The sequence below is a fragment of the Physella acuta genome, unplaced genomic scaffold (assembly GCF_028476545.2).
Source record: "Physella acuta isolate Inbredline_101_S28 unplaced genomic scaffold, ASM2847654v3 ptg002110l, whole genome shotgun sequence".
Taxonomy (NCBI): Eukaryota; Metazoa; Mollusca; class Gastropoda; family Physidae; genus Physella; species Physella acuta.
In genome coordinates this window covers 30001-43492 of record NW_026733611.1, presented here as the reverse complement: position 1 = coordinate 43492, position 13492 = coordinate 30001, and the positions used below count along the sequence as shown (strand labels likewise).

Sequence of the window (13492 nt, the reverse complement as noted above, 5' to 3'; positions counted from 1 at the left end):
ACACAATCGTTGGGGGTGGGGGGTGGGGAGTAAAACCCTGAGTTTGCTACACGGGTGTCACGTGACCTAGTGACGCCACTGTTTATGATGGTCATACGATGAATGATATGCTAACACTTACCACCTCACACCTCACACCTTACAGTATCACACATCACACATCACACATCACACATCACACATCACACATCACACATCACACATCACACATCACACATCACACATCACACATCACACACCACACCTCACCTCACACCTCACACCTCCCACCTCACACCTCACACCTCCCACCTCACACCTCACACCTCACACCTCACACCTCACACCTCACACCTCACACCTCACACATTACAGTATCACACATCACACATCACACATCACACATCACACATCACACATCACACATCACACATCACACATCACACATCACACATCACACATCACACCTCACACCTCACACCTCACACCTCACTCCTCACGCCTCACACCTCACACCTCACACCTCACTCCTCACGCCTCACACCTTACACCTCACACATCACACCTCACACCTCACACCTTACACCTCACACCTCACACCTCACCTCACACCTCACTCCTCACACCTCACACCTTACAGTATCACACATCACACATCACACCTCACACCTCCCACCTCACACCTTACACCTCACACCTCACACCTCACACCTCACTCCTCAGTAGTATATTAGGTCCCTTTTGGAGCGAATTCCTGGCGGAGGAGCTGGTGGGGATGCGCAAAGACATATAGGAAAATACTCGGGATGTGGATGCGCAGGCGGGACAATGAGATATAGCAAAATACTCCACCAGCCTGGTGGAGGGTGGTGGAGGTGGATGCGCAGGCGGGACAACGACATATAGTAAAATACTGCGCCAACTAGGGTTGGCGGAGGTGGAGGTGTGACGTAATCTCCGTTGACCTTGTGACGTAATCATTGACCTTGTGACGTCATCATTGACCTTGTGACGTAATCATTGACCTAGTTACATAATTTTAATGCGTTTTTTAATGAGTTTTTTAAATTTTTAATTAATTTTTATTGACTAGTTACGTAATGTGATTTTAATTATTTTTATTTTTAAATTTTTAATTTTTATTGACCTAGTTACGTAATTTTAATGAGTTTTTTAATGAGTTTGAATTTAATTTTGTAATTTTAATTAATTTTTTATTAACGAGTTACGTAATTTGATTATTTGTTTGATTTTAAATTGTTTACTTTGTTTGTTTACTTGTTGTTTATTTGTTTATATTGTGTAATTTTTTATTGAGTAGTTACGTAATTGGATTTTAATTTTTAAATTTTTAAAATTTTTTAATTTTTTAAAATTATTATTTATTTTGTTTTGTAATTATTATTAACGAGTTACGTAATTTGATTTTAATTACTTTGTTTAATTTATTTATTTGATATATTTATTTTCTTTGTTGTTTAATTTGTTGGTTTGTTTGAATGTATGTATGTTTTAAATAAAAGACTAACACTATCATGTACTAGAACAGTCTTTGTATACCAGCCTTTAACCAGACATGTAACACCTGTTACGTATCGACCGCCCGTGAACCTCCCCGCGCTGCGTGTTTTTAATGGGAATGTATTGATCGCAGCCGCTGGCCCATTACAGCTAATTAAAGTTGGTCATGCATCGTGGGTTTTATGCGTTGTTCGCCGAACCGCATTTAATTGAAAGAGATAAGTGTCTCTCCGCGAAGCCAGCGTTAAGTGTGGGAACACCTGTTACCACGTTAATCGATTTTACCGAACGCTTTGTTAGCTCCGCAAAGTACGTAGGTCATTATGCAACAGCTGTTGTGCGACAGCTGAGGGTGTAATTAGGCTGATCAACCGGACATTACCTTGTTGGTTTTCTACTACGCGTATGCTACACGCTATACACACACACACACAATCACACACTAAAATTAGAACAAAAGTCTTCTTATATTTTATTTGTTTGTTAACGTTTTTCCAAGTCATCAAAGGCTTTTAAAATTTCATCCTGTAAACTTAATAGGCGCTCAAAGCAGACGCGACTCATACTAACACCAGAATTTGTAGGAAAATTAAGATCGGTCCCATCTATAAGATCTCTAAGATTTAAAGTATTTTTGTTCATGAATTGGCTAACAATCGCCAATTTAAATCCGGTGTGATTCATCGTTCGTATTTCAGTCACTTTATTGTTACCTCTGGCCACAAGTATCCAATCTTCATTAGACATCTTGAAATAATCTTTTATAATTAGTTCCAATAATTTGAAGTGTTAAACGTAATATAATACGATCGTTAATATATTGACGATTCGCTGACGCCGAAAAGGGTTGTAATATAACTTTTAAATTTGCACCGCGAGCTTTCTTCAAAACAAAATAGGCTGCATATAACCCACAACTGTTGGTTAGAATATCTTGTAACACTATTGAATTGTAAACGAGTGGTCTGTTTGAGTTATTTTTATAAAAGACAAAATGGCGGGCTCCCGATGTCGTAAGCCAAACGGAGGGGGAGGGAGGGGGAGGGAGGGGGAGAGGGGGAAAATACTCCCAGCCTGAGGCAGACGGAGGGGGAGGGAGGGGGAGAGGGGGAGTGGATTTGATTTTTTAATTAGTTTAATTTTTTAAATTTTAATTTTGTAATTTTAATTTATTATTTTTATTAATTTTTATTAACTAGTTACGTAATTTGCTTTTAATTAGTTTGATTTTTAAATTTTATTTGTTTATTTGTTTAGTTTAATTGTTGTTTGTATGTTTTTATTTATTTGATATCTTCTTTTCTTTGTTGTATCGTGTTTAAAATAAAAAGACTGACACTATCGTGTTCTTTGTATAGGGCGCGCGAGCGCGCGCGCGCGCGAAATTCATACTAGGTCGGTAAAGGGGGAGAGAACTTATAGGTATACATTATCATGGTGACACCAAAAGCGATCCTTATTTTATTTATATGAAAGCGTGTTTTCCAAAAAGTGTCACCATGTCGTTGTCATTTTCGCAGCGGGGTTTATTTATATTTTAAGTGCACCTCGTGCACGCTTGTTTACATTTTAAAAGTCGTGTCGCGTGTCTTCCCTAATAGAGAAACGAGAGGAAAGACAACTGTTCTAAAATTAGAACAGACTTGTCTACACACACGAGTAGCGTCCCTTGTGAAAAAATTCGCGTCAGAATCCTTAACTAAACATTCAATTTCTTTAACAAGTTAAAAAAATAATTTAGGAAGACAAGGGTTAACAACATTAGACGCCGCCGTTTTTGTTTCCTGTGACGACAAGGCACAATACACTTTTGTATTTTATGTCTCAAGTAGAGGGGTGGGATATTTTTTCTTTGTAAGCGTGTTGTAAACAATAGGTAGAGGAAGCGATTACTAGGTAAGAGGGGAGAGAACGTGACGTACATCGCGATATTTGAAAACATGGCGATGTTTAACCTCAACCAAAAAAGGCAATGAACCTAGAAGGAAGACGAATATATATCTTAGTCTTGCAGCAGATTACCTTCCCATGTTCGCTTTAGTATTACAGTTTTCATCAATCTTCTTTTTGACTTGAACTTCTTTAATTTTTAAGAAAGTTTACTTATACATAATACATTACGTCTAATGACAATTTTTTATTTTTACCACTCAATGTATTTTGTTTTTTCTATATCTTACATTGTCATCTTAATTTTTGATCACCTTAGTAAAAATTTGCTTAAGATTATAAACTTCAAGTTTAAAAAAAACAACAACGTTATAGTACGTCGTGTCAAATGACACACCGTTTAAAATGTCTACATTTAAAGTTCACCAAAATAATGACGTAAAAACTAAATATGATATGACATTAGCATTCATAGCATTCAATCTAAGCACTCTAAAGTACAAATCAATAATTTTTATTGATTAAGGGGCTGGGTGAGTTATTTTTATCACTACTCGCCCTTCCCCTTCCCTTTGTCCGCAACCCCTTTCCCCTTCTCCCATCCAACCCTGCGTCATCACACTAACCTCAATACCAACCGCTAGATACACAGACCGTACCACTACCCATTCTATTACATTTAAGAGACAAAGGCTGTATGACAATCCTAAAGACAAATATTTATTCAACTAATATCGCAACCCCTACACACTACTCCAACAGAGTGGGCTATGTAACTTGTAGACACCACTCCTCGTTGAATATCTCTTGCACCCTACCTACATCGACAACTTTGTCCGCCGCCCTCGCCCCCGTCCCTAAACACCCGCTTGATAAACAGATCGTACCTCTACCCACACTATTACTTGGACAGACAAAGGACAAAGTAACAGACAAACATTTATCCCCCTTCGTTTACTGTCACAAGTGACAACGTTCCCATCCAACTCCAAAATATGCCTGTACTAACTTTGAAACCACCCTCGGTGAAATCTTCACCGACCCTAGTATGGACTCTACACCTACCGATTCCAAAACATGCATGTTCCGAGTTCAAAACCAACCTTCACCGACACTAGTATGAACTCGGCTACCAACAATTCCAAAACATGCATGTTCCGAGTTCAAAAGCAACCTTCACCGAAACTAGTATGAACTCGGCTACCAACAATTCCCAAACATGCATGTACCAACGTTCCAACCTGCCTCAGTGCTAACAAAATTCACGGACCCTAGTATGAACACAGCCCCTGTTCATTCTTAAACATCCATGTACCAACTCTGAAACCTGCCTCGGTGAAAACTTCACCGACCTTAGTTTAACTCTCCCTAACAATTCCAATGATGCATGTACGAACTTTGTAACCTGCCTCGATGAAAACACCCCCGTCCCTAGTATGAACTCGGTTACCAACAATTTCAAAACATACATGTTCCGAGTTCAAAACCAACCTTCACCGACACTAGTATGAACTCGGCTACCAACAATTCCTAAACATGCATGTACCAACTTTGCAACCTACTTCGGTGTTAACAAAAACTCCCCTGACCCTAGTATGGACTCTACACCTACCGATTTCAAACCATGCATGTTCCGAGTTCAAAACCAACCTTCACCGACACTAGTATGAACTCGGCTACCAACAATTCCTAAACATGCATGTACCAACTTTGCAACCTACCTCGGTGTTAACAAAAACTCCCCTGACCCTAGTATGGACTCTACACCTACCGATTCCAAAACATGCATGTGCCGAGTTCAAAACCAACCTTCACCGACCCTAGTATGGACTCTACACCTACCGATTCCAAAACATGCATGTTCCTAGTTCAAAACCAACCCACCGTAGTATAGACTCGGCCCCTAACAATTCCAAGGATGCATGTACCAACTCGGTAAAAACCCTGCCTCGGTAAAAACGTTACCGACTCGTGTATAAAATCTGTCCCAACCAACTCCAAACCTTCCCTGGGCACCCGAATAAAAATAACTCACCCAGCCCCTTAATCAATAAAAATTATTGATTTGTACTTTAGAGTGCTTAGATTGAATGCTATGAATGCTAATGTCATATCATATTTAGTTTTTACGTCATTATTTTGGTGAACTTTAAATGTAGACATTTTAAACGGTGTGTCATTTGACACGACGTACTATAACGTTGTTGTTTTTTTTAAACTTGAAGTTTATAATCTTAAGCAAATTTTTACTAAGGTGATCAAAAATTAAGATGACAATGTAAGATATAGAAAAAACAAAATACATTGAGTGGTAAAAATAAAAAATTGTCATTAGACGTAATGTATTATGTATAAGTAAACTTTCTTAAAAATTAAAGAAGTTCAAGTCAAAAAGAAGATTGATGAAAACTGTAATACTAAAGCGAACATGGGAAGGTAATCTGCTGCAAGACTAAGATATATATTCGTCTTCCTTCTAGGTTCATTGCCTTTTTTGGTTGAGGTTAAACATCGCCATGTTTTCAAATATCGCGATGTACGTCACGTTCTCTCCCCTCTTACCTAGTAATCGCTTCCTCTACCTATTGTTTACAACACGCTTACAAAGAAAAAATATCCCACCCCTCTACTTGAGACATAAAATACAAAAGTGTATTGTGCCTTGTCGTCACAGGAAACAAAAACGGCGGCGTCTAATGTTGTTAACCCTTGTCTTCCTAAATTATTTTTTTAACTTGTTAAAGAAATTGAATGTTTAGTTAAGGATTCTGACGCGAATTTTTTCACAAGGGACGCTACTCGTGTGTGTAGACAAGTCTGTTCTAATTTTAGAACAGTTGTCTTTCCTCTCGTTTCTCTATTAGGGAAGACACGCGACACGACTTTTAAAATGTAAACAAGCGTGCACGAGGTGCACTTAAAATATAAATAAACCCCGCTGCGAAAATGACAACGACATGGTGACACTTTTTGGAAAACACGCTTTCATATAAATAAAATAAGGATCGCTTTTGATGTCACCATGATAATGTATACCTATAAGTTCTCTCCCCCTTTACCGACCTAGTATGAATTTCGCGCGCGCGCGCGCTCGCGCGCCCTATACAAAGAACACGATAGTGTCAGTCTTTTTATTTTAAACACGATACAACAAAGAAAAGAAGATATCAAATAAATAAAAACATACAAACAACAATTAAACTAAACAAATAAACAAATAAAATTTAAAAATCAAACTAATTAAAAGCAAATTACGTAACTAGTTAATAAAAATTAATAAAAATAATAAATTAAAATTACAAAATTAAAATTTAAAAAATTAAACTAATTAAAAAATCAAATCCACTCCCCCTCTCCCCCTCCCTCCCCCTCCGTCTGCCTCAGGCTGGGAGTATTTTCCCCCTCTCCCCCTCCCTCCCCCTCCCTCCCCCTCCGTTTGGCTTACGACATCGGGAGCCCGCCATTTTGTCTTTTATAAAAATAACTCAAACAGACCACTCGTTTACAATTCAATAGTGTTACAAGATATTCTAACCAACAGTTGTGGGTTATATGCAGCCTATTTTGTTTTGAAGAAAGCTCGCGGTGCAAATTTAAAAGTTATATTACAACCCTTTTCGGCGTCAGCGAATCGTCAATATATTAACGATCGTATTATATTACGTTTAACACTTCAAATTATTGGAACTAATTATAAAAGATTATTTCAAGATGTCTAATGAAGATTGGATACTTGTGGCCAGAGGTAACAATAAAGTGACTGAAATACGAACGATGAATCACACCGGATTTAAATTGGCGATTGTTAGCCAATTCATGAACAAAAATACTTTAAATCTTAGAGATCTTATAGATGGGACCGATCTTAATTTTCCTACAAATTCTGGTGTTAGTATGAGTCGCGTCTGCTTTGAGCGCCTATTAAGTTTACAGGATGAAATTTTAAAAGCCTTTGATGACTTGGAAAAACGTTAATAAACAAATAAAATATAAGAAGACTTTTGTTCTAATTTTAGTGTGTGATTGTGTGTGTGTGTGTATAGCGTGTAGCATACGCGTAGTAGAAAACCAACAAGGTAATGTCCGGTTGATCAGCCTAATTACACCCTCAGCTGTCGCACAACAGCTGTTGCATAATGACCTACGTACTTTGCGGAGCTAACAAAGCGTTCGGTAAAATCGATTAACGTGGTAACAGGTGTTCCCACACTTAACGCTGGCTTCGCGGAGAGACACTTATCTCTTTCAATTAAATGCGGTTCGGCGAACAACGCATAAAACCCACGATGCATGACCAACTTTAATTAGCTGTAATGGGCCAGCGGCTGCGATCAATACATTCCCATTAAAAACACGCAGCGCGGGGAGGTTCACGGGCGGTCGATACGTAACAGGTGTTACATGTCTGGTTAAAGGCTGGTATACAAAGACTGTTCTAGTACATGATAGTGTTAGTCTTTTATTTAAAACATACATACATTCAAACAAACCAACAAATTAAACAACAAAGAAAATAAATATATCAAATAAATAAATTAAACAAAGTAATTAAAATCAAATTACGTAACTCGTTAATAATAATTACAAAACAAAATAAATAATAATTTTAAAAAATTAAAAAATTTTAAAAATTTAAAAATTAAAATCCAATTACGTAACTACTCAATAAAAAATTACACAATATAAACAAATAAACAACAAGTAAACAAACAAAGTAAACAATTTAAAATTAAACAAATAATCAAATTACGTAACTCGTTAATAAAAAATTAATTAAAATTACAAAATTAAATTCAAACTCATTAAAAAACTCATTAAAATTACGTAACTAGGTCAATAAAAATTAAAAATTTAAAAATAAAAATAATTAAAATCACATTACGTAACTAGTCAATAAAAATTAATTAAAAATTTAAAAAACTCATTAAAAAACGCATTAAAATTATGTAACTAGGTCAATGATTACGTCACAAGGTCAATGATGACGTCACAAGGTCAATGATTACGTCACAAGGTCAACGGAGATTACGTCACACCTCCACCTCCGCCAACCCTAGTTGGCGCAGTATTTTACTATATGTCGTTGTCCCGCCTGCGCATCCACCTCCACCACCCTCCACCAGGCTGGTGGAGTATTTTGCTATATCTCATTGTCCCGCCTGCGCATCCACATCCCGAGTATTTTCCTATATGTCTTTGCGCATCCCCACCAGCTCCTCCGCCAGGAATTCGCTCCAAAAGGGACCTAATATACTACTCTCCTCACGCCTCACACCTCACACCTCACACCTCACTCCTCACGCCTCACACCTTACACCTCACACATCACACCTCACACCTTACACCTCACACCTCACACCTCACCTCACACCTCACTCCTCACACCTCACACCTTACAGTATCACACATCACACATCACACCTCACACCTCCCACCTCACACCTCACCTCACACCTCACTCCTCACACCTCACACCTTACAGTATCACACATCACACATCACACATCACACCTCACACCTCCCACCTCACACCTCACACCTCACACCTCACACCTCACACCTCACTCCTCACGCCTCACACCTTACACCTCACACATCACACCTCACATACCCAGATCCCCCCTTGACACTGACGTAAGCATTGGTCTTAAAGCCGTGATTGGTCAGCCAGTTGACCTCCCTGGGGTCATACGTGTCAGCCACGTCATGGAACGTCACACACAGACGACTGGAGATGTGGTCCAGCACCTCTCTAAACGTCACCCTGTCGCCTGATGAAGGTCGCGAAAAATTGAGTGACACAGAAAATAATGAAACAAATATTCATCCCGCAATTCAGAGAAGACAGATTATTTAATGCACACACTCTCTCACACAAATACACACGCACATAGCCTACGCAGGCACTCACGCAATCAAACACACACGCACGTAATCACGCAAAAGCGCACGCACATACAAAGGCATGCACAAAAACACATCTATCGTTAACTCCAATTTGTTGAATGCAGGTAATTAAAAAGAAAATTCCTTCGATAACTGCTTAATTCTCACCCTCGTTCCAACTCTAAATCTAACCTTAACTGTATTATTTGGATTAAGCCTGACTCAATTTATCATTCTAAAACCTGACTTTTGCAGCCAACATGCTGAAAATCTCGATTCGACATTACACTCTTCTAACGTGTGTTTAAATGAAAATTAATATATTTTATTTATATTTTAACAACTATTTACTAAGATCGATACATAAATATGTAATCAATTACTTCAAAAAATATGAGAAACAACGACACATGAAATATATGACCTGTCAGACTAATAGACGATAACCACATATATATTATCGATTACATGTCAATTGAAGGAGTATCGAACACAAATGACATAAGTTACCTGCGAACGATGAATCGATGATGTAAGGTATATCGTGTGGCCAATTGGACGTCGTTTGGTTGAAGGACGCCCTCCTACCCCGGTCCTTGTCAACACGCTCCACCCACTCGGCTGTAAACGGAGATCCGGTTCTGTGGGTGGGGATATCAGAAACATATAGGGGGTAGGAACATTCGAGAAATATGTAGGAACATTTGAATACTTTAATGGGACGACGTGGTCGAGTGGAAGAGCTTATGGTTGCTTAAAGTCCCGAGTTCGGATCCAGGGTAGATGAGACTTGTTGCTAGGGGCAGCAACTCATCAAGGAGAGACAACTCAAAAATCAACAACTGCTGTCTTGCTGATTGTTCTTAGGTAAAGGTAGACAAATCCGGAGAGGAAAGCAGGCTGAAGTTGGAGTTAACGAGCCACGAGGTGTACAAGAGGCTATCAGGCAATGATTCAACTAAGTTTGGTAAGCGAGCGATGGAAGAAATACGTCATCACAAAAAAATCAGAGCCCACCATTAAAAAACGTCATGAAAATCCCACTTACCCCCCCCCCCACACACACACACTAGTATTACGTACATTGTAAGGGGGGATACGTATTTTAAAACATACATAAAAGGAATTGCTACACCGTATTTTTAAACAACCTACATACATCCCTTTATTCTGTGTTACAGTTTTTGTGCCAATGTCATAACTTATTTCCTTTCAAAAATACGTAATTATTTTTGAGTTTTTATGATGACGTGTTAAGAAAGAGGTATGAATTGATCGAGCGATCGATTGTGGAACTACACACATTTTTGAGACCCCTTAACGGACTGCCCACCCACCTACCCCCACCCCCATATGCATTTCGGGGTCTGGCGGTATAGTAGTCACGCCCCTGGGAGAGATCAAATCTGCACGTCGTGACATGTACATGACATGTGCGTGAGATACAGACTACCTCATTTTTTTTTAAATCTCTGACTAGTCTAGTCAATTTAGTCTTCAAGTTCATAAAGATTCTATTTAGATTCTACCATACACTTATCTAACTAGTTGAGACCATATCTAAACCTAGCCAACCCTCTTATCCTCAGGGTCTTATCTATTAAAACAGGGGTCTCCAAGCTAAGGCCCGCGGGCCGGATGCGGCCCGCGAAGTCCTCTCATCCGGCCCGCGGAGATCTTTTTGTCCAAGGAAAAATCGTTTGTTGATGATGGCTGAGGAACTTTGCCCAGAAAAATCAAAGACATACCTGGAAGAAACTGGCCCCCTAACTGAAATGTGATAGTTAATGCGGCCCTCGGACAGAAAAGTTTGGAGACCCCTGTATTAAAAGAAAAGAAAACAACAAAACTGACCTGCTCAATCGTGTTGTGATCAACACAGTCTCATCTTCCTCCATGTTGGTAACGGAAATTCCCGGTCTATATTTAGCTTCATTGTTACTCGTCAACTTGAAGTACCGTATCAAGAGAGTGTGAAAGTATAAACACGAAAACACTGCTAGTTAACTATTGTATTTTAACATACTTATTCCAAAACCTACATAAAAGTGTAATGCGTGTTTGTATATGAGGCTACTGGACATGAAGAAAAATGTTTTAGAACTATTTAAATCAATGTAAAGAAATGCTAAGCTTTGCTAATAGAAATATTTGTTCTCCAATCGTATAATATAGAATTCTATTCCTAAAATCACTTAATTATCAAAACGTTAAGTTACTTACATTGCAAGACATTCCCATAAAGGATAACACAACCAGTGAAGCGTGAAGCCATCTTGGTCTAAACACAATCATCCCTCGCTAAAATAATTATTATTAATTATTAGTGTAATTAAGACACTATGTAGCAACGTTTCTTAGCTTATAGCAAAAGTTGTGTCCGTGGAAAAAATGTCTTGTAATTCAGGCCAAAGATAAGAGAGTACGTGTTGCCCTTAGATCTAAGTCTATTCCATTTCCCAGGCTACGAATATTTTTAATGGCAAACTTTAATTTCAAAAGTGATTCGAAATACGTCTATTCTATGTCCCAGGCTACGAATCTTTTTAATTTCAAACTTTAATTTCAAATGTGATTCGAAATACGTCTACTCTATGTTCCAGGCTATGGACCTTTCTAATTGCAAACGTTAATATACTAGAGGATTCAAAATACGAATTTTATTCTACTTAAAATTTCTCGTGCAAATTTCTTGACCCAAAATTTCGCTTTGGTGAAAAAAACTGTTAATATTACAGATCATTTATTAATTTACCACATCGACCTTAATTGATTTGGGTTAGTATATTTTGGATTTTTTTTTGAAAGAGGTGTGTATTGTGATAAAAAAAAATTAAGGTGATAAAACGTGTTGTTTTTTTTTATTTTTAGATTACGTTAAACAGAACATGTTAAATAAAAATGCTACAATTGCCAAGCAAATTTATTTCCTCTTACGTAATATTTTAATGACACTAAAAAGTAACCAAATAAAACCAGTTTTAAAAATCACCAACTTACATAGACAGATGAGCGTCCAGTGTATTCCAAATCTAGATTAAATTTACTGGAACATGTAACAATGTCACGCGGTGAAACAGTTAACTTTACATTTTTTTAGTCGCTCCTTATCTGCGTTATTTTTTTTTATAACGGTAACATTAGTTTGGTGGACAGACCCAGGAAGAGGTCACCGTAACCCATTAGCTGGTCTAATTGGCTAATCTATCAGACAAGCTAATTATTGCGGATAATGTTTTATAGGCCAATTGTTTAATTACCATATGTATGAGATCAGTGGCGTAGCGAGGTCGGGTGTCACCCGGTGCGGCACTTAATGGTGTCACCCCTCTTCCCAGAGGCATAGAGACCCTTCCCAGGGACAAACTTTCAAATTTTCGATTTGCACCCCCCCCCCTCAAGTTTTCGATTTCCACCCCCCCCCCCAAAAGTTTTTCTCTATATATTTTGCTATTTTTTGTCTTGGTGTCACCCCCCTAAATGGTGTCACCCGGTGCGGTCCGCACCCCCCCCTCGCTACGCCCCTGTATGAGATTCTTACAGACGTAGGCCTACTGATAGAAATTTATGGAAAAAAACATTCGAACTTAACGCTATAAAATCACGTGAAATTAAAATTGAGTAATTGATACATTTTGTCTCTTTTCCTGACACCTAGGGTAGACTGGCTATGTCCAAGAGTCCCAGGAAATTTTAAAAGAAGTCTCCAATACAAGACTGAAATTTTTATTGTGTATTTTTTTCTCCATCAAATTCTGAATTTTACGCCTTGATGTAAAAGAATGGTAAAATTGAAAAATACAAACAATTTAAAAAAAAATGAAATCGTTAATAGCATTAATAATTGGGGGCCCACCGAGGTAGTTTCCTAGGGCCCACCGAGGTAGTTTCCTAGGGCCCACCGAGGTAGTTTCCTAGGGCCCACCGAGGTAGTTTCCTAGGGCCCACCGAGGTAGTTTCCTAGGGCCCACCGAGGTAGTTTCCTAGGGCCCACCGAGGTAGTTTCCTAGGGCCCACCGAGGTAGTTTCCTAGGGCCCACCGAGGTAGTTTCCTAGGGCCCACCGAGGTAGTTTCCTAGGGGCCACCGAGATAGTTTCCTAGAGGCCCACCCAGATAGTTTTCTAGGGACCCAGTGAGATAGTTTTCTAGGCGCCCACCGAGATAGTTTCCTAGGGGCCCAGCGAGATAAATTTCAAGGGGCCCAGCGAGATAGTT

At 38.7% G+C, this 13492-nt stretch overlaps 1 protein-coding gene across 1 annotated transcript in view; it reads right to left on the bottom strand.

Moving 5' to 3' along the window:
• Positions 1–12367, bottom strand: part of LOC131932203 (uncharacterized) — a 30160-nt gene extending 17793 nt beyond the window's left edge. The window contains exons 1-5 of the mRNA XM_059289083.1: positions 12277–12367; positions 11500–11577; positions 11131–11225; positions 9787–9917; positions 9002–9161 (exon numbers count right to left, since the gene is read on the bottom strand). Coding sequence (XP_059145066.1) covers positions 9002–9161; positions 9787–9917; positions 11131–11225; positions 11500–11571 — 458 coding nt within the window. The 5' untranslated portion in view covers positions 11572–11577; positions 12277–12367. The remainder of the gene's footprint in view (positions 1–9001; positions 9162–9786; positions 9918–11130; positions 11226–11499; positions 11578–12276) is intronic.
• Between the last annotated feature and the right edge of the window lie 1125 nt (positions 12368–13492).